At 38.9% G+C, this 22,278-nt stretch overlaps 1 protein-coding gene across 5 annotated transcripts; it reads left to right on the top strand.

Annotated features, from left to right (window-relative positions):
* The first annotated feature begins 37 nt into the window (after positions 1-37).
* On the top strand, positions 38-22,272 carry MTERF3 (mitochondrial transcription termination factor 3). Of its 5 annotated transcripts, XM_034966378.3 has the most exons (9): positions 63-173; positions 1,427-1,537; positions 2,966-3,309; positions 4,552-4,704; positions 10,565-10,754; positions 15,242-15,389; positions 15,765-15,836; positions 17,611-17,772; positions 22,005-22,272. In XM_034966378.3, exons 3-9 carry the CDS (start codon positions 2,976-2,978, stop codon positions 22,197-22,199), a joined length of 1,254 nt encoding a protein of 417 aa, XP_034822269.2. In that variant the 5' UTR covers positions 63-173; positions 1,427-1,537; positions 2,966-2,975; the 3' UTR covers positions 22,200-22,272. The 5 variants fall into 5 exon arrangements, with proteins under 5 accessions (XP_003821729.3, XP_034822270.2, XP_034822269.2 ...); XM_003821681.5 differs by lacking the exon at positions 1,427-1,537 and having other exon boundaries at positions 38-173; XM_063606858.1 differs by lacking the exon at positions 17,611-17,772 and having other exon boundaries at positions 71-173.
* The last annotated feature ends 6 nt before the right edge of the window (positions 22,273-22,278 follow it).

Genomic DNA, 22,278 nt, shown 5'->3' with positions numbered 1-22,278 from the left:
CCCGGCACATGGTCTCGCCCACTCCGGGCGCAGCCCACGTGGGCCCGGGAGCGCGGCTGCGCTGTGTAGGGCGGGCTGAGGAGCCGGCGTGCGGCGCGGCGGGACGGGACGTGCGGCCCAGCGAGTTGGTCGGTCCCGGGGTCACCCGCTACGGGAAGCAGGCCTCGCCACAGGTAAAGCAGGAGCTGCCCCAGCACGAGGATCGCGCTCCTGGCGAGGGTTCAGGTTCCGGCGCACCCGCGTCCAGACCGCGCCCCAGGGCCTCAAGGGCCTTTAGGTTTTCGCGGCCCAGTAGAGGGTGATTGGTTTTGTTTTGTGTTTTTCCCCTGGCTGATGTAGTGAAAACTCAACCATGCTGGCTAATTAGCGCAGTGTGAGAAGCCTCAGGAGGGGGCTCTGCCTTCCTGCGCAAGTTTGGGGAACTGAAGTGGGCTAAAATGGCCTGGGAAGTATTGAGAGACCCTTTATTAGGAAGCTGCCCCCATAACCGCCCTTCTCTCCTAATTTCATTTATAGCATTTCGTAGGTAGAAATCTTGAACTCTATTTCAGTGCCTTTTTCTAGCGAAGCACTAGGCACTCATTGAGAACAGTATATATGAATTGTTAAGAGACTTCAGTTTCTTTAAGGGTTTTCTGTAATTTTCCTGATGAAAGGACCTTGTTAGAAGACTTCTGGTTACTACCTTACAGGGCTTTTATACACATCTGCACATCCCCTACCCGCTTTTGCATACTGTGTAAGCAAGTGAGTTAACTGTACTTGCCATTGATTTATTTCCATTCCGCAAACATTAGAGCAGTACAAGGCTCTGGGAAAGTAGAGAATAGTCCCCGGAAGGGTGGATCCAGGGATGAGACCCAGCTCTACTCTTGTGCATGAACAGTTAATCAATTGTTAAGATGTGTAGGTAGCAATGAAAGGATATGGAGAAGATAGTGCACTTGTAAATAAAAATGCAAGGATAAACATTAGTTGTATGCACAAAGATCTTTTAATGACGGGGTGAAATTTGAAAGTGAGTCTTCCTGATGTTTAAGTGGTATTGAGTGTGGAAAGGCTTCAGGATGAATTTGGGATTTCAGGAGTTTGAAGTAGGATGAAGTGCTTAGACGTCAAAAAATGTTAGAGCTGATAGGGGCCTTAAGAATCATCTTATTGTACCCCTAGCCTTTTAAAAAAGCATTATTTGAAGAATGGTTATTGACCCCACCCCCACCCCCCACATCATGGGCTAGACTGCTGCTTTTGTTAGACTGCTGCCAGAAACAGCCTTGTCAAGGTAGCCCAACCGAGGTCTTCTGACTTTCAATTTAGTGCCCTTATGACTACCGTGCAGAGAATGAATGTTGTAGGTTTGAGGGAAAACTTGGCACATTTGGAGTCCCATTTCCCACCAAAATCTAACAGAAACCACCTATCCCAGCAGGGTATTGTGAATACTTACTTCTTTTCTAAAATCATCGCAGAATGGGCCGAGCGCAGTGGCTCACGCCTGTAATCCCAGCACTTTGGGAGGCTGGGTGGATCACCTGAGGTAAGGAGTTCGAGGCCAGCCTGGCCAAGATGGTGAAACCCCGTCTCTACTAAAAACACAAAAAATTAGCCGGGCATAGTAGCGGGCGTGGGTAATCCCAGCTACTCGGGAGGCTGAGGCAGGAGAATCACTTGAACCTGGGAGGCAGAGGTTGCAGTGAGCCAAGATGGTGCCGTTGCACTCCAGCCTGGGCAACAAGGGCGAAACTCCGTCTCAAAAAAAAAAATAATAATAAATAATTGCAGAATGAAAGGAAACTTTCACTTTTGTAAAATCTCTTTCAGCAAACTTCCCAAAACTACAGATCTCCAAGAAAAGATTAGACCCTCAAGTATTTGGTCTAATTTAGAGCATAAAACAAGCTGAATTCCAGTATGCAGAAAAACAAAGTATAAAGTTGTAGGCAGCAATTAATTCAGCAGAATTTTTGTATTTGGTTGTGTAACCAATAATAATGGCTAACATTTATTGAGCATTTCTTATATCCTGACTCCATCCTGTGTTTTATATGGATAATGTTATTTAACGTAAGATTATATGCATCAAATTTACCTTTCTAATTAGCTGGCTAAATATAAAATCCCTTCATATTTCTGGAGTTTAACATAGCACTAGCCTTTCCTGATAAAAATATTTTTGAAAACTACTTTTTCAGTCAAAATATACAGGTATTAATTGCTGGTTGCTTATTTATTTCTGTCACTTGGTTTTGTTTACTAGTTTTGACCTTTTCTTTTTGAAGGCTTTTTTCTCCTTTCCTACAGGGAAACAAAACTTGACAAAACTGGTTTTGTTCAATTCCCTTTGGAAGAACAGCTTTATCTGTGAAGTAATCAACAGTGTTCAGCCCTGAGAATGAAGCAAGAAACTGCTTTCACTGTTCTATATATCAATGATAATATTTTGATGATTTGTTTAGGACACAGTAGATTTCTGTTTTTTCATTTTGGGACAAATTTATATACATAAAATGCATTTGAATAATTCAGTGTTACTTTGATCAGCAATCTGCTGCGGAAACACCCTTCACACCAAATTTCAAGAACACTTATTTGCATCAGCTTATTCTCTTTAAATGATTAAATTAACAGATTAGTGAGGTCTGCTGTCACTTGAACATTTGCAGATTTTTGTTTTAAGCATTTTTCTTACACCAGTGTCATTGCATTTTGTTTTTAAATTGTAAAGTATATCTTTATTTTTCCACTCAGAAGTTCCTGTCTGTTGGTTTGTAACTGAGATTGCCTTGTTGTTGGCTTTTCCTGTACATAAGAAACATCTCACTATTTTAGACTAAATATATATTTAAACACCTTTCAATTAGAAAAAAATAATTTCCAGTTCATCTTTTTGTTGTTTGAATACTGTTTTAAACATTTAAGTAAATTAAATTTCTCTTCTTTTGACGGTTATATCTTTCCTTTGTAGACTAAGAAAAATGGCTTTGTCAGCCCAACAGATACCCAGATGGTTTAACTCAGTTAAGTTGAGGAGCCTCATTAATGCTGCACAACTCACAAAACGTTTTACTAGACCAGCAAGAACATTGTTACATGGCTTTTCTGCTCAGCCTCAGATATCCTCTGACAATTGCTTTCTCCAGTGGGGATTTAAGACTTACAGGACTTCCTCCTTATGGAATAGTTCCCAGTCTACTAGCTCAAGTAGTCAGGAGAATAATTCTGCCCAAAGCAGTCTGCTTCCTTCCATGAATGAACAGTCACAGAAGACACAAAATATATCCAGCTTTGATTCTGAGCTGTTTCTAGAAGGTAATTCTGAACTTTCAGAAAAGTCTCCCTTTCCCTACTTTGGCCATTTGAACAAGCTACCTGTTTACCTTCTGCTAGCCCATTTCAGGTAATATTTTGTGCCAAGAAAGAAAAAGAATAATACCAGTTCTATTGATGAACTTCTATCATGCCTTTATTTTACTGGTAAGAAAAAAAGTTTGTGGGCTAACGTGTAAGATTATTTTATAGCTACACATATAAAACATTTGCTTTTTAAATATTTTATTGTTTAGATTCTTAAAACAAAATTCTTCTAGTGGTAATTAGTTTTATTAGGGTATAATTATATCAAGTAAAATTCATCTTGTGGGATATATAGTTCTATGAATTTTGACATATGCATTTAGTGTGTAAGAACTACTGCAATCAACAAATAAAACAGTTATATTAACTCCACGGAGTTCCCTCATGGTCGCTTTTTAGTCAATCCTCTCCTTCCTATGGGTCCTATTCTAGGAATATTTCACTGGTAATGAAATAATATAAGGTTAAGTAGAATATGAAGGAAAGACAGCTGGGGAGAGGGCAGGGAGGAGATGCTGGCTATAAATGATGAGAAAGGATAGTTAATGATGAGAAGCACAAAACAGAACAAAAGATCACAGACCTGATTCCTTAGCTTAAGGTAATGTGTAGTTCTAAGTGTCTTCCATGCTGCGTTTGATTTTAAAAAAACAAAAACAACTTCAGAATCAGGGCTGTACTAGAGAGTCACATCTCCTGTAGAGAGGACTGCAGGTTGTAGAAACAATCATAGAAGCCCTTTTAAAGATGTATTTGAGGGTAACTTGGAAGGGAGGGCATTGGGTCAAAACAAAGACTTTCATGATATGATTACTTTAATCCATGCAATTCAGACTGTTGGCATATGTGTACTTTTAGCCAAGTTAACAGGCTATGGTAAACTCAATCTCTGTTTCAAAATTCACTTGAAAGTTAGGTGATTTTTAGCATTCTCACCTACTGATTAAGTGAAGGAAAGGCATTGTATGCTTTGAAATTTACCAACAAATTTCTAATCTCGGAAGAACAGTAGTTAGTCTGTCTAAATAGTTGTAACCTTACCTCTTAAAAGGTGAAAAATTGGGGACTTGGATGTTTAATTCTAAAATGATCCCAAGATTTAACCACTGAAAGAAGCAAACAAGGGAAGAGCTGGTCTTTGTAGAAATAGTTTTAAGTGTGCATATTAGAGCACTAATTTGTTTCTCTCTTTCAAAGAACTGGATGAATTGCCTCCATTGTCTCCAATGCAGCCAATTTCAGAGGAAGAGGCTATTCAGATTATTGCAGACCCTCCATTGCCACCAGCTTCATTCACACTTCGAGACTATGTGGATCATTCTGAGACTCTGCAGAAGTTGGTTCTTCTAGGTAAGTTTGACTAAACTACAAGTACTTTTTGCATGTACTCTTCATTACTTTTTTTACTTTTTTAAATTAACAATTTAATCTATACTAAGTAGTATACAAACATAAGCAAAAGTCTAATAGCATAAAGGCTTCTAGTGAGAAACCGTATTCCCTGCCTCATCCTTGCTGATCTTGCATCCTATTCCCCAGATGCATCTACTTAACTTGTATCATTCTTTCTGTTTGTGTTCAACCTCCTCATTTTAAAATAGTTGTTTGTAGTGCTGTTGTTTGGTTCATCAGTTTTAGACATCATTTGATCTCTTGTATGTACACATGTACTTTTCCTGTATTCTTTTCAATTCTCCTAATATAAATTACAATTTTAGATAAATCATTAGTCAGTAGTTAAATTATGACTATAAATATTGCTATCTGCCCTAACAAGAAGTATGCTATCATTATTTACCTTCCTGTACAACTTTTCATTTTTCCGGCATTAATAGTTGCCTTGTTCTTCATTTGATGAATTGTTTTGTTTGTTTGTTTGTTTCTGGGGTTAAACTTTTCCATACCTTCCAGTAGCCTCTCAGGACAGTTTTTCCCAGGTAACCCTATCAGATGATGTATTTCATTTCTCCAGAGTGGATTGTTCCCTGCTTGTCACACTACCCCGACCTCCTTCCTGAAGCCACTGTCCTCCTGATTTGAATGGTTTCTAGGCCTACTCTATAGCTGCCTTCACTTGTTGACCATTAGGTTGCACTTGGATCTGGATAGCTTAAGGGAGCCAGGGGATCTCCCTCCAAACTTTCATTTAGTCATCTTATTTTTAGTCTGGCATTTTATTACAAACTTTTGCTTTCCTCATTTCTCTGGGTTTGGTACTTCTCATACTTGATTTTCCCAGATAATGAATCTCCTTTCTCCTAGTGCATTGAGAGGAACTGGATTTGGGGGAGGTCGGGTTTCTCCATACCCAATACCCCAGTTTTTAGTCTGTGCCTCACCTCTAATCTCTCAGATTTCTAGGGACTCCAATTTTGGAGACCTTTGAGTTTTTTGTGGTACTGATCACTTACCACTTGCCAGATTCTCATTTGCAGGCATTTCAGTGTTGTCTTTCTCCTCTCCGATAAGGCTGTTGCCATGCTTTCATCTGTTTTCAGATGTTTTCAGATATGTGGGGATATAATCTCGTTTCCTTAAAGAAGGATCTCATTTTTTGTTTGTCATTCCCCATATTTTTGGGAGGTGATTTTTAACAGGAGAGGAAAAAGAGAAAAATCTGTGCTCTGTTAGAAACTTTGGGGGTCATCCTTGATTTTTTTTTTTTTTTTTCTTCAGACTGGGTCTCACTCTGTCTCCCAGGCTGGAGTACAGTGGTACCATCTCAGCTCACTGCAACCTGCCTCCCAGGTTCAAGTGATTCTCCCGCCTCAGCCTCCCTGGTAGCTGAGATTACAAGCATGTGCCACCATGCCTGGCTATTTTTTGTATTTTTAGTAGAGACGAGGTTTCACCCTGTTGGCCAGGCTGATCTTGAACTCTTGGCCTCAAGGGATCTGTCCACCTCGGCCTCCCAAAGTGCTGAGATTATAGGCATGAGCCATCGCACTCGGCCTATCCTTGATTCTTATTGCTTTTGTCCCCTCCCTCTTTACATCTAATTTAATAGCTTATCCTATGGATTCTACCCTCTCTATTTCTTTCAAATCCATCCACTTCTCTCATCCTGCAGTCACTACCTTGTTTAGGTCCTCATTTGTCACTGAGTGGCTGCAGGAGCCTCCTATCTTGATAGTCTTCTCCTCAGCAGTATTGGCTCTGATATCTTTCCAGTGTTAGTGCTCTTTCTGAAATGCAGATCTAAGTCAGTGACCTATTTAAAATCCTTCAAAACCTTCCCATGGCATCAAAGCTTTTCCTGATTTGGCTTCTGCTTACCTGTTCAGCTTCATGGCTTGCCACTTCCCTCCTTTGTTTAGCCAACTCCAACAACTGGAGAACATCACTGAAGTCCAAGTAACTTCTAAAGTGTCTTCTTGACCCTGCAGACAGAGTTACCCTCTTCAGGCTTTCATTTCACTCCCTGCTTACTTGGATCCTAGCATTAATGACACTCTATTATAATTGTATACGCATCTCTCTCTGCCCAGTTACCCATATGTTACCCATATGTTTAGAATGGCCTTTGTTCTCAAGAAGCTTCAAGTCCTCAGAAACATCTAAATATATAAGAATAACTGGAATGCAAGGATGGAGAGCAAAGTGATAAGTCCCACATGAGAGGCAAATAAAGTGTTCTGTGAATCAGCCTAAGTGTCCATCAGTGGATGAATGGCTAAAGAAAATGTGGTATATTTATACACTGGAGTACTAGTCAGCCTTGAAAAAGGAGATCCTGTTATTTGCAACAACACGGATGAACCTGGAGGATGCTATGCTAAGTGAAATAAGCACAGAATGACTAATGCTACGTGATCTCACTTATATATGAAAGCTAAAAAAGTTGAACTCATAGGAGCAGAGGGAGCTGGGGAGTGGGGTGGGGAGGAATGGGGAGTTGTTGGGCAAAGGGTACAAAGTTTCAATTAGACAGGTGGCATAAGTTTTGGAGATCTATTGTCCAGCATGATGATGGTAGTTAATAATAATGTATACTTGAAAATTGTTAAGAGAGTAGATTTTAAGTGTTCTCACCACAAAAAAAAGTCATGAATATGTAAGGTAATGAATATGTTAATTAGCTTGATTTAATCGTTCCACTATGTATACAAATGTCAAAACAGCATGTTGTATCCCATAAACATATAATTTAAAAAGTGTACATTCAGAGGCAGGAAAAAGATGACGTCTGCTGTGAGGAGACAGTCACCTTTCCTTTCGAAACAGCTTTCCCTGTCTTATGGCAGGTGCTATGGATGATACAAGATAAAACCTAAGACACAGTCCCTGTCTTATCTTTTTTTTGACACAGGGTCTTGCTCTGTCACCCAGGCTGGAGTGCAGTGACACAGTCTTGTCTCATTGCAGCCTTGACCTCCTGGGCTCAAGTGATCCTCCCACCTCAGCCCCGCAAGTAGCTGGGACTATAGGCACATGCCATCTGGGCTAATTTTTTTTTTTTTTTTTTTTAATAGAGGGAGGTCTCACTGTGTTGCCCAGGCTGGTCTCAAACTCTTGGGCTCAAGCTTTCCTCCCACCTCGGCTTTCCAAAGTGCTGGGATAACAGGCATGAGCTACCGTGCCTGGCCTAGTCCTTATCTTTAAATAATTTACAGTATACTTACAGGTTTGGAATATGTTTCAGCCATTCCTTTACCTGTATGCTGATACTTCAACAGCATGTCTTAGAAGTAACTTAAATAATAGTAACTTAGGGGAGCCTTATTTGCTCTGTCAGACAGTATTTTTGAGTACCCAAGTCCTAGTTTTTTCTCTGTTTGCTTCTGAGACCTGTTCTCTGCCCGATCTGTATCCCAGGAGGCCAACCCCTATGCACCAGGGCTCCTATGCCAGCTGGCTTCTTGGCAGCTTCAGCCAGTGGGAGGCACCTACAGGACAGAAGGTAGAAGGGTCAGGTGGGGATATTTTTCCCGTTCCTTCCCTTCTTTGGGTCCTGTACCTGCCTCACTCCATGACAACAGCACTCTTGAGCAGCCCTTCCTTAATAGCCTCTAGTCCCTCTGCGCCGTGGTAACATTTTGCCTCCTTGTCTCTTTAGTGTTGGGAAGGCTCTTGTTTGTTCTCTTAAGGCTGCTCACACCGCTGTATAGAGTCCCTTCCTTAAAGTCCTTGTCATTTGTACTTTCCAGGGCACGTTGTATAGCCTGCTAGACCCTGATTGATGTACTAAATACATGTAACCATAACTGAATAAAATGGTAATATTCGTAATTACTGAACTGATGAGGTAAAGCCCAACTAGATTTGTCACCTAGAGGTTAGAATCGTGTATTATTCTTTTTTTATAACCCCAATACCTAAAAAAGTGCCTGGTCCATAGTGGGCATTCAGGGAATATTTTTTCAAGTTAATGAAATGAAGTGAGCCCAAGTTATTTGCATTGAGAGCAGTGTGCATTCCTGATGAGATTCTGCTCTCCTACTGCTGTTAAAAAGCAGCTTTTCAGGATTTCTGTTCGAGCACAGTCAGGGTGTGACAGCTCATGCTGAGCAAAGCACTTCAGTTCATGTCAGCTGTAATATTTAGTTAAATGTGAAGTCTGAACCCTTTATGTTATTTTTAAAGCATCTGCTCCCCCATTTATCACAGATTTTTGGAACTGGTTTTCATCTTATTTATTTGTCCATCTAATAATTGGATTTATTTTTCTACTAGTATTATTTTTAAATTACAAAGGAATTACATCCGGTTGTCAAAAGTGCAGATATTATAAGAGAAGGACCTCTTACCCTCTCTTCGTCCCCAGTTCCACTTCTCAAAGGTAACCACTATTAACCAAATTGTGGAATAGCTTTCCAGACCTTTTTCTACACTAGGTTTTATACTATTCTGTAGTTAAACGTAATTTTTTTTGTTGTTCTAGTAGAGTTAATATATGTTTAGATTCTTTATCTAGAATTAATTTCTGTATAAGATACAAAGATAATTTTTTTCAAAAGTATAGCTAATGGTCCCATATATTTTAACAGTCTATCTATTTGATTTGAAATGCATTATTGTTTGTATAATAACATTTTTTAGTTTATTCTGGATCTGTTTCTCATCTTCATTGAGTGTGCGTATTATTCTGTTTTCACACTGCTGATAAAGACATACCCGAGACTGGGCAATTTACAAAAGGAAGAGGTTTAATGGACTTACAGTTCCATGTGGCTGGGGAGGCCTCACAATTATGGCAGAAGGTGAAAGGCACGTCTCACGTGGCAGCAGCCAAGAGAAGGGAGCTTGTGCCTGGAAACCCCCCTTTTTAAAACCATCAGATCTCTTGAGACTTATTCAGTATCACACAACAGCACAGCAAAGACTTCTCCCCATGATTCAGTTACCTCCCACCTGGTCCCTCCCACGACACATGGGAATTCAAGATGAGATTTGGGTGGGGACACAGCCTAACCATATCATTGTGTCTGTGTATTTAATCTATTTTACTGTTCATGGGCATCTTAATACCTGTTTAATATCAAGAAATTTGGATTTATAATTATATTTGGTTCTAATAATATTTGGAGTTATAATGAATATGACAATTTTTTTTTGACTGTGTGATGCCATTAAGAAGTTTTAAATGTGGAGGTTTAAGGTTGTATACTTTCTGCTTTGTTGTATACTTGAAGGGCTATGTGTTCACTTGTTCTCACTCAGACATTTCTTGAGTTTCTTCAAGGGACTTGTCTCCGCGCTAAAGACCTAGAAATTACAACGATGAGTAAGGCACAGGGTCATTTTTATTCCCCCTATGATGGGAATCATAAACATATTTTTTAAATAATGCTTATAACTAAGGAAAAATAAAATCTTCAAAGAAGGTAACATTTTATTCATATTGTTTGTTACCCTGCAGAATTACCAGTTACTATGGGGTTCATTTGGGACTGACAAACATTCTGAAACAATATTCAAGAAACCTTAGACAAAGATGATGACCCTACACCAATATGACTTAGTGAATTTGTTTTGGGGGGAAATGTAGCACTAAATGCTCTATTTTCCTCTGTACTTGATTTTTAAAATAAATACTATGTTGTTTCTGCAACCAACTTAGTTTAAAAATATTTAGAAGTTTCTATTGATCTATCTCAGTGCTCCTTTGGATAGGTATTGATCTCCATCAGTAATTTCTTGTGCTTATGTATATGAGTTTAATGGGTGAACTAAGAAGTCATCTTCAGACAGTATTTATAATTTATTATAGGCGTGGATTTGTCCAAGATAGAAAAACATCCAGAAGCAGCAAACCTCCTTCTGAGACTGGATTTTGAAAAAGACATTAAGCAAATGCTTCTGTTTCTTAAAGATGTGGGTATAGAGGATAACCAACTGGGAGCATTCCTGACAAAAAATCATGCAATTTTCTCTGAAGACCTTGAAAATCTGAAGACCAGGTAGGACTTTTAAAAGGATTCTCATATAACCTAAGAAGTGGTTATGAAGGAAATATATGTGGAAGTTATTCTTTAAGTCTCTGCTGCACAAGGGTCTACTGAGATAACATGAATTTTTTTTTGTTATAGACCTTCTTTGATCTAAATTAAGTATTTACAACAGTTCTTTTATTCAAGTACCCCTTCTTCTTCTTCTTCTTCCTTCTTCCTTCTTCCTTCTTCCTTCTTCCTTCTTCTTTCTTCTTTCTTCTTTCTTCTTCGAGATGGAGTCTCGCCCAGGCTGGAGTTGAGTGGCAAAATTGCGGCTCACTGTAACCTCCGCCTCCCAGGTTCAAGTGATTCTCCTGCCTCAGCTTCCCAAGTAGCTGGGTGACTACAAGTGGCCACCATGCCTGGCTAATTTTTGTATTTTTAGGAGAGATGGGGTTTCGCCACATTGGCCAGGCTGGTCTCGAACTCCTGACCTCAAGTGATCTGCCCATCTTGGCCTCCAAAGTGCTGGGATTTTACAGGCATGAGCCACCCTGCCTGGCCCCATTATTATTTTTATGTTTTCAACTTATTACTGAGTCAGTAATTAACTCTTTCTCTTTAGAAACTGGAATAAGTTTTTTTCTTAAAAAAAAAAAAACCCATCAACAAATAGCTAACTTATCTGAGAGTGCACTTAAAGATATGATCTTTTGTGGTTTTTGTAGTTTTTGTCTGGCCAATTTTTGTTGTTAGACATTTGAGATTGTCTTGGCAAATTACTGTATAATTTGCTTAATCATTTCCATAAGTTGGCTATTTTGGTTGTTCCTTGTTTTCTTCTTAAGGAGCACTTTTATAAACATCTCTGTACTTCATTCAACATTCAAAGAATTATTGAATTTGTGAAAATAAATACAGTGAGATATTGATCTATGAGGTAAGAATCCTGCTAGGCATTGGGAATACCACAGAGAACAAGGCAAAACCCCTGTCCCTAAGTTAACATGTTGAATTCATCATCGCCCCCACCTGTCACTCAACCCAGTCTGTATTCCCAGATTCACTGAATACCCTTTTGCCCAACTCAGAAATATTGGTATTAACTTGCTTTCTCTTCTTTTATCATCTACATCTAATAAACCATGAAAGCCCATCAGTTCTTCTCTTCTTATAGCTCAAATCAGTCATGACATTTCTCTGAATCTTTGCTTTGACTATTTTGCCTCAGTTCCCCATAATATCACACCAAGATTACTGCAATGGTCTCCTAATTGGTCTGCCTCTAGTCATGACCCTCCAGACTGTTCTCCACACTGATGTTGATTCTTACTACATTTCAGAGAGCTTTGCGATTCCTTAAACCATCAGTCTAATGTCTTTTCTCGGAATTAGGAAAAAAAACTAAACAAAAACCGCATTTATTAAATTGAACATTTGAGCCCTTCTATATGTGAGACACTGGCCTAAACTTTAGACATCAAAAACAGTCTTTCCCTTCATGAGAGTGATAGTCTATCACAATACAGAAGGGAGAGAGAATGATTCTAAGAAACTCATCTGACATATCCAGCTCTAGTCTTCCTGGCGTCAGGAACACTAATTCTCTCTGCAGTCAAAAACCAGCTTGCCCTTTTTGCTCAAGATTTATTCCAAGAAAGCATGAATACCAGGAGGGTAGGGATCATTTCACACGCTGCACCATTATTGTTAATAGCACCTTTGTACATGGGAGTCGCAGAGAGGTTAAATAATTTGCCCAAGATTACACACCGTTAGTATAAGTAGCAGAGTAAGTGGTTTCAACCCCAGTTAATCAAACTCCAGGGTTCTGACTACTACACACTGTCTCTACATTTAATTCTTTGAAGGAAACTTAATAGCTTAAGTTACTTGCTCAAGCCATATATGCTCCTAACAATTGAGGAATATTCTCACGTCGGTAGCATAGTCCATTGATTCCTAAACCTGGCTGGCTATCAAATTAAACTGTAGAACATTTTTAAAAATTACTTAGAATTTTTTAATAGGTAATGCAGCCACATGTATTCAAAAGAGTATACAGTAAAAAATACTGAATAGGCACAGGTATGAGAACCTTTATTTAAATGAACTTTGTTTCTGGTTCTGATATATGCAGCACTGATTTCATGTACTTATTTTTTAAATAAAAAGTTATATTTAAAAAATCCTTGTAGAATTTTCAAATGAATAGTCGCATTTTAATTATTTAAATACTCTTTTTTTGGTTGGGTGGGCCTTATATCTTGATTTTTTATTGGAAAAATCATTACAATGTAGACAATAGTTTTGATAATTTTTTAATCAAATGCTGAACCTTGCTGCCAAAAAAACAAGTAATACCTCCTTTTCTCCTACTTTGTCCCTTGGCCTTTCAAGACCCACCTATCGACACAGCTACTGTTATCAGGATTTTTTGTTCAACCTTCTAGGAAGCATATATCTGTGTATACACACATGAATACAAATACATAACAATTGGTAGCATTTATACACACTATTCTGTATCCCACTATCTTACCTTCACTGTATCTTGGAGATTATTTTTTCTTGGTGCTGCCTATTCTTTTTAACTCTAGTACAGTCCATGCTGCGGATCTCGCTAGTACCTATTGATAAGCATGGAGTATGTTTCCAGTCCACTGTTAGGACAAGGCTGTAGTGACTTACCTTGTAGATACTTCTGAAAAATCACACATATTGGTGTCTCTCTGTAGGACGTATTTCTAGAAGTGGAAATGCTAGGTCAAAGGGTGTGTTCATCTGTAACTTCAATAGATATTGCCAAATTATCCTTCATAGGGGTTGTTTTCCAGTTTATACTCTCCCCAACAGTGTACAGAAGTGCCAGCTTCCCTGTTATCCTTACAGATACAGTGCTATCACACTTTGCTTTCAGTTGATTGTATAGATAAAAAGAGTACTTTATTTGTTGGTTGGAGCATCAGATGTTGAAACATGGAATGTTGTTTGGAGCATCTTTTCATATGTTGAATTTCTGTTTACATTTCCTTTTCTGTAATATATCCTTTGCTATTTTTTAATCAGGCTTTTTTCTTTTTTGGTAAACGTTCTTTTATATATGAAGAAAATTAGTTCTGTCTCTGAGACATGTTGCAGATATTTTTCCTAGATTGTCACTTGTCTTTTGACTTCATTTATAGTGGGGTGTTTTTGTTTTGTTTTGTTTTGCCATGCATTTAAAATTTTTATATACTTAAACTTATAAATATTTTAACTATTTTTAAAGGAGTAATAGTCATGTGATTATAAAGTAATATAAGTTTTGGTATATAGTATAAAAATACCATAGGCTTTAGATGTAGGCATGCCTGAGTTCACATCTTAGTTTTGTCAGTAATTAGGTGATGATCTCAGACAAGTTATTTAACTTCCCTGAATCCGTGTTTCCTCATGGAAAATTCACTTGGCTCACAAGTTGTTTTGTTTTTCTGGTTAGAATTAAACAAAATAATATCCTGATATATTTTAGACATTTAGTAAAACCATCTTTTACTATGTTTTAGATTTTTTAAAAATGTTATTTTATAGCCAAACTTTCTATATTTTACTAACTTACATAGTTTGATCTTCAAAAACTTAGCAGGAAAATCTCTCAGTTAACAAAATACATATTGAAAGACTGTAGTAAAAATCATTTATAAAAATACATACTCAGGCCAGGCATGGTCACTCAAGTGTAATCCCAGCACTTTGGGAGGCCGAGGTGGGCGGATCACTTGAAGTCAGGAGTTCGAGACTAGCCTGGTCAACATGGTGAAACCCCGTCTCTACTAAAAATACAAAAATTAGCTGGGTCTAGTGGTGCGTGCCTGTAATCCCAGCTACTTGGGAGGCTGAGGCAGGAGAGTCACTTGAACCTGGGAGGCGGAGGTTGCATTGAGCCCAGATCATGCCACTGCACTCCAGCCTGGGCAACAGAGCGGGACTCTTCCTGAAAAGAAAAGAATAGAAGAGGGGTGGGGAGGGGCTCAGTAAATATACTAACCTAAAAAATGCCTCTCTCAGTTATAACCATTATTTCCTTAATTTTCTTAATTTGTGTTATTTTCTTAATTTGTGTTTTTCTGTTCTTATCAAAAAAAAAAAAAAATCTTAAGCAGAAGCTATTTCATTCTTTCTTACCAAGTAATAAACCAGATTAATTGAAAAGAGAATCTAAAGGTTGGTGCAAAAGTAATCATGTTTTTGCTATTGAAAGTAATGGCAAAAACCGCAACTAATACCTATTAGTGGATTTCAGAATTATTTTCTGTTTTTAAGTATAAATGGAAACCATCTAGAGTTGGGTGAATGCTTGTTTTTTTTTAAACATGTTTTTGCCATTGTTACAGAATGCTTTTATTTAGTTAGTAATTTAGGGTGTGGGAGCCTTTTTAAAAATAGCTGTTACTTTGGGAAGTAGCATGAGACTCCGTCTCAAAAAAAAAGAATGTAAATGTTTATCACATGCGTATGTATTTATGTTTCTCTAGGGTGGCTTATCTGCATTCAAAAAATTTCAGTAAAGCAGATGTTGCACAGATGGTCAGAAAAGCACCATTTTTGCTGAACTTTTCAGTGGAAAGACTGGATAACAGATTGGGATTTTTTCAGAAAGAACTTGAACTTAGTGTGAAGAAGGTAAAGAAAAGGAGAGAATTTGTTTATTTCCATGTCAGGTACATTTTAATAGCTGATAGATCTCATGTTCCCAACAGATGCCTGGCCCATGTGAATCATATAAATTCCTGGTATTTTTTGTACAAAAATGAATTATCCTGCTAGTTTAAACATAGAGCTCCATCATTTTATAATACTTAATCAAACTGGTTCCTTCAGTTTTTGTTTTCTTTTTTTCCAAACAGTACTAATCTTATATATTCCTGGGGTTCCTATCACTTTTCTGATTGGGTCATATTTTAAGTTTTAACTTTGTATCTTAATAATGCCTTAATTTTCCAAACTAGTTAAAGATGCACATATAGTAATACTAGATTGTTTTGTTTGCAACCACAGACTAGAGATCTGGTAGTTCGTCTCCCAAGGCTGCTAACTGGAAGTCTGGAACCCGTGAAAGAAAATATGAAGGTAGGACAACTTTAGGCTTTTTGAGAAATCAGTTTCTTTAAGTGTTAAAATCCTCTGAAGAGAACAGATTTTGCTATTGTCATGTAAAAGAAAACTAGACTTTAAAATAAGTTCTTTCTAAAAAGAGAAATAGGAACATTTAACAAATGTCTAGCAAGCAGTTTGTTTCAGTTAATATTTTCACGTTGAGCAGGTATTAACATGAGTAAATCACCTTGCAGACATTGATACCCACAATCCTAAAGCATTAGATAGGGATATAAGTGGTACCCTGAAACTGCTTCTGTTGCCCATTGTGGGCGTCTGACGTCTTTGTTACCTGGGCAGTGTTACCAGTCTATGAAAGTACTCCTGTTGGCCAGCATGACAGTCTGTGTATGTCTCAGGGAGTTTTGGAGGCTGGATCCAAAAGACTTCTGTGAAAAGAGTAGCAGCCAGCACATTGTTCTCCTTTGCACCTGTCCCAGTTGCCGACTCTCATTCTATCACAGAATGTACCAGACACTCTTTACTGTCCTTCCTCCAAGAGAATAAGATAAAGCCAAGAGCAGCTGACTAGTTAGTATATAAAGCTGTAGTAGTATTTGAAATATTATATAAGGGCTGTTTTCTGAGGTGAACAGTTCAGTCATTGAAGAAATCTTTATTGAGCTCCTGCCCAAGTGCCATGCTGAGGAGACAGCTTCTCCTCCCAAGGAGCTTACAATCTAGTGGGGGATCAAATCCAGAGTGATGGGGGCAGTTACTTGGTGGGGGCACACAGGACACTATGAAAGCAAGTAGAGGACCTGGCCTGTGTTTGGTTGTTTAGTTCCTCATCTCTGCTTGGAATGTTGACATGTCGTTTTTCAGACAACACATATGTGGGTGTACTTGGGAGCAAAAGCTCAAAAAGCATTTTGAAGATCCTGCTGCTGAAGGATCTGTTTGGTGTTGGGCCCATGCCTCTGACCTGCAGCCCTCCCATGTCACTCATTCTCTCTTGTAATTATGGTTGCCCCTTTGGTGATCTTCATGACCATCACGGTGTAGCTGTTTCTCAGCAGAGGGGTTTGAAATTCTGGTGACCCCAGGAGCCGGAAGCTGTAATTCCTTGAAGGCACTGGCATAGCTGTCTCCAAATTTTAAAATGTTATTTTAAGTTTAAAAGAATCATGGGTCAGGCGTGGTGGCTCACGCCTGTAACCCTGGCATGGGAGGCCGAGGTGGGCAGATCACTTGAGGTCAGGAGTTTGAGACCAGCCTGGCCAACATGGTGAAACCTCATCTCTACTAAAAATACAAAAATTAGCCAGGCGTGGTGGTGGGCACCTGTAATCCCAGCTACTTAGAAGGCTAAGGCAGGAGAATCACTTGAATCCAAGAAACGGAGGTTGCAGTAAGCTGAGATCGTGCCACCACACTCCAGCCTGGATGACAAAGCGAGACTCCATCTCAAAAAAAAAAATCATGGTCAGGCGCGGTGGCTCACACCTGTAAGCACTTCGGGAGGACAAGGTGGGTGGATCACTTGAGGTCAGGAGTTCAAGATCAGCCTGGCCAACATGGTGAAACCCTGGCTGTACTAAAAATACAAGAATTAGCCAGGTGTGGTGGCATTCCTCTGTAGTTCCAGTTACTTGGGAGACTGAGGCAGGAGATCATGCCACTGCACTCCATCCTGGGCAACATAGCGAGCTCCATCTCAAAAAAAAAAAAAAATCAGTGCAGCCTTGCCATGGTACCAAAATAACTATTTCTACTTACGATTCATAGCAAATTTACTTTCTTTTAGGTTTATCGTCTTGAACTTGGTTTTAAACATAACGAAATTCAACATATGATCACCAGAATCCCAAAGATGTTAACTGCAAATAAAATGAAACTTACCGAGACGTTTGATTTTGTGCACAATGTGATGAGCATTCCCCACCACATCATTGTCAAGTTCCCACAGGTAATGCCACTCACAGCTCTCTCTGTAAGCGCTGCCATTGCGCTTCATTTGGAGCTGCTCTCCAGCTGCATAGTTCTGTACGCTGGGAAGAGTTTACAACTTGCAGGGCGCAAATATCCATCTCCTGAGGAGAAATCAGTGATTAGTCTCTTTCCCTGGAGTTTCTACCTAGTCCTAGTTCTGATTGTTGGAATTAGGCCAACAGATTTAATGTAGTCTCCCTCATGTTTTTCTCTACTTTACTTTGGAATAGATCACTTCCCTTAAAGGTCCTTTCACTGCTACGTGTACTTTTTAGTCACAGTTTATTTAAATTCATGAATCAATAAGCCATATTGTAATGATCCCCATCCCAATATAAAAGTGATCCAGTTTGCCATCATGCCAAAGCCGTAATTATATTTTCTAAGCTAATCAAGCTTCCATCCATATTCTTTACCTAGTGAGTGATATTATCTGCTGTTCACAAGAATATTAATCTTGAATATTGACTCTTTAAAAGCAGAAACTTTGTCTGATTTATACACTGCCAAATCCTCAGTGCCTAGAACTACACCTGGCACTAAGTAGGCACACAATTAATATTTGTTGAACAAATGAATGATTGGATTTTATCAAAGTAATCCTTTTTTCCTATTTCCTATGCAAATAGCCACTCAGTATTTATTGGATAAATGACAAACTGGATTTTTATTTAAGTGATCCCTCTACTCCATTTGCTAGAACACATGTTCCTGTTTTTGAAAAAAGATGGGTAAAAGAAATATGACCTTAATACAACTCTCAGAACTAGATTGCATTAGGTCCAGTTCCTTCACATACAGCTATATTTATTTGCCTATTATACTTCACTAGGAATGGGCCTCTAATATAGGATTTTCCTATTTTACCAAACGTAAATATACCCATTATAGAAGTGTTAGAAGCCTACAGTTTTGTGAATTTGGCTCATGGAGTAATTGTGAAATAATCTTCAACGAAAAAGAAATGACAATTTGTTTTTCCCTGGGTTGGTGGGTAATTCATTTTTCCAGTATATCACTGAGCATCCATCAGTGCTACACATTGGGCACTGAGGATACAAAAGTCAAGCAGACATGATCTCTGTTCTTGTGGAACTTATAATCGAGTGTGGAAGACAGGTTTAAAAATAGAATTGCTTTATATGATGGTAAAGAGTCCTAACCAGAGCTCCTACAGTGATTTAGAAGCGGTAGGAGAATTATAGAAGTAATAACAGCAATTGAGTACTTACTGTGTGCCAGCTCTATCTTTATTGCTTTATTTGTATTAACACAGTTAATTCTCACAACAACCATATGAGGTAGATTCTATTATTACCCCTATTTTACACGTAAAGAACTTAAGCTTAAAGAGATTTAAGTAACCTGTCTATAAGGTTACCCAAGTAACAAGGTTGGGGCAGAACCACGATTAGAACTCCAACAGTCCAGTTTAAAAACCCAAGCCCTTTACTAGGATCTGCTAGAAGTACATTTGAATTGTCTGTAGAAGAGTGAGTGGTGTTTAAAAGATGGAGAGGAGCTTTCCAAATAGAAGAAATTATAAGCTGACCAGATGCATCAAAATCACTTAAAAACACAGATTTTAGGCACCCCAAACCCTTGCCTCAGAGAAGCTCTGTTGCAGAATTGTGGCTTCCAAATTGGGATTCTCAGATTCCTAGAGTCTAGGTGGAATTATTGGGGAAAAAAAACAGAAAAATAAAAAGCTTATTAATGAAAAAATACATTAACGGACAGTAAGGCTGTGAACGGGCTGATATAGACTTTAAATTTTTGGCTGGTGTTTAAATCTCAGTGGCGTGGAACTAATTTTCTCATGCAGATAATATTCCTGGTTGGCAGATCTGACTTACGATTAATTAAAAATGGGGAAAGAAGTATAACTTAATAACTATGATCAATTTAGTCATTTCAAAGAAGAGATCTTGGAAGGTAAAGGATAACAAAAGCAGTTTTAGGGTAATGAATGTGAAGAAATCACTAGGCTAAGGAAAGAGGTTATATTCAGGATCCCCCGAAACCTTCACTCTCCCCTTCCTCTGTGACTTTCTGTGAAGGCAAAGTTGAAGTCCACCTTAGGATTAGAGGGGACCAATAATTCTCAGGCTAGGGGCACTTTTTTTAACTCCGAAGAATTTAATATGTCATTAATAGGATGAAATTTTTGTGCCAATGGCAAAGTAGCCCCTGGTGGCCAACAACCCTCCCCCCACACCACCACACCCATAAAAAAAGAAGGGAGAAACACCGCAATCTGAGCAGTAGCTTTTGGACTTGAAAGAGTACACAACTCTCTAATGATGGAGTAACTTCGGTCCACTGGAGAAGTAAACATATAATATCTGCTCATAAGCTAAATAAATGCTTTGAAGTATTATTATATTTAGGAAATTAGTAATCGTTTAGGAGCACCAGAACCATTTGTGGTTTTGTCTGTTGTTGGGTGATAGTTTTTTTTTGTTTTTTGTTTTTTTTGTTTTTTTTTGAGACGGAGTCTGGCTCTGTCGCCAGGCTGGAGTGCAGTGGTGTGATCTTGGCTCAGTGCAACCTCCGCCTCCCGGGTTCAAGTGATTCTCCTGACTCAGCCTCCCGAGTAGCTGGGACTACAGGCGCCTGCCACCATGCCCAGCTAATTTTTGTGTTTTTAGTAGAGACGAGGTTTCACCATGTTGGCCAGGATGGTCTCAAACTCTTGACTTTGTGATCCGCCCACCTTGGCCTCCCAAAGTGCTGGGATTACAGGTGTGAGCCACCGTGCCCGGCCGGGTGATAGTTTTTTAAGCCAAGAATCACTGCATAGGAGTCATACTTCTAAAAAAAAAATCTATCTAAAACCTCTTACATCTTCGTTATCCATAATATTGTGATCATGGGAATTTAGTTATCAGAACAAGGGCAGAATAGCAGAGACTGAAAAGGGAGATGTTCTGTTCCAAAAGCAAGCCAAACCTATGTTGAGGTAGCACCCTGTGCTTTTTTTAGTCACTCTTCTCATAGTACTTTGGTTTTCAACAATTGCTTTTCAGTGTCCTTTCCAACTGATCTGTTACTGTTTCCACTTGAATATAGGGAAAGAGGCCTAGGGGTTATGTGTCACATCCCGTGTTCACATTATATCTGTAACAGCCAAGAGGAGAGCTTGAGGCAGGCATAATATTGAAAGGGCTTCCTCTGAGCCTCACCAGGGAACCTCACAGGTCTCTCAGGCTTCAGGGCTGTAGCTCGTCTGGCCGGATCTCCCATTTCTCTCTTCTTTCTGTAGCTGACTGTAGAGCCTTGCCTGCTTCTGACTCCTTTCTAAAGTTGCTGCCGCTCACTCTAGTTTTTAGGAGTTTTACTTTGAGGCAGGTAAGACATACTTTCCCTAGTTGCTCTCCCAGAGGTCAGATTCATTTCATTTTGATTCTAGTTAAGGGGAGGAGTGCAAATTTTAAAAAAGGGAGAGAGAGAGGTGTTACAGATTATGAAATCTTATACAATTTTTTATAATAACATCTTAATCTCTAACATTGGTTCTCAAACTTGGTAGATATCAGAATCATCTAGAGGGCTTGTTAAGACAGATTTCTGGGTTCTGCTCTCAAAGTTGCTGATTAAGTAGTTTTGGGGTGAGGCTTGAGGATTTGCCTTTTTTTTTTTTTTTTGAGATGGAGTCTTACTCTGTTGCCCAGGCTGGAGTGCAGTGGCGTGATCTCGGCTCACTGCAACCTCCGTCTCCTGGGTTCAACCAATTCTCCTGCCTCAGCCTCCCGAGTAGCTGGGATTACAGGCATGCGCCACCACACCCAACTAATTTTTGTATGTTTAGTAGAGACAGGGTTTTGCCATGTTGGCCAGGCTTGTCTTGAATTCCTGACCTCAGATGATCCGCCTGCCTCAGCCTCACTACAGGCGTGAGCCACCACGCCCGGCCGAAGATTTGCTTTTTTAACACATTCTCCTCTGTCTCTGGAGCACTCAATCTTCTTTGCCCACAGTATAGCCCTTAATTATTTTATTATTGTTTTGTATGTTGATTTTGAATCCCTTTTTCTAGTTTCTTCACAGAAAATATAGGATTTAAATCCTCTGGCATTTATCCTACTTACTGAACGCATGGTCAGTACTTGGTATTGGTTAACCTATTAAAATTTTTGCCAAGTAAACTTTTTAATATTTCATCCTCCCGTGTGCAGTGTTTTTTAAAAACTTTTTTTTCTTTTCTAGGTATTTAATACAAGGCTGTTTAAGGTCAAAGAAAGACACTTGTTTCTTACCTATTTAGGAAGAGCACAGTATGATCCAGCAAAACCTAACTACATCTCTTTGGACAAACTAGTATCTATTCCTGATGAAATATTTTGTGAAGAGATTGCCAAAGCATCAGTACAAGACTTTGAAAAATTCTTAAAAACGCTTTAGATTTTTATGTATGTTAAAATGCAGTATTGTAAAGTGAATATATATATGAATAAATGAATATATTTTTAAATGCCTCGGG

Source organism: Pan paniscus, chromosome 7 (assembly GCF_029289425.2).
Source record: "Pan paniscus chromosome 7, NHGRI_mPanPan1-v2.0_pri, whole genome shotgun sequence".
NCBI classification, from domain to species: domain Eukaryota; kingdom Metazoa; phylum Chordata; class Mammalia; order Primates; family Hominidae; genus Pan; species Pan paniscus.
The sequence above is the reverse complement of the archived record's forward strand: the minus strand, read 5'-3'. Positions and strand labels throughout refer to the sequence as shown.

Bases quoted from the DNA above. Each gene is read 5' to 3' on its own strand.
- MTERF3 (XM_003821681.5), top strand. From the start codon at position 2,976: ATGGCTTTGTCAGCCCAACAGATACCCAGATGGTTTAACTCAGTTAAG. The intron at 10,755-15,241 runs GTAGGACTTTTA...ATGTTTCTCTAG, and splicing joins CTTGAAAATCTGAAGACCAG to GGTGGCTTATCTGCATTCAA. The intron at 17,773-22,004 runs GTAATGCCACTC...TTTCTTTTCTAG, and splicing joins TCATTGTCAAGTTCCCACAG to GTATTTAATACAAGGCTGTT.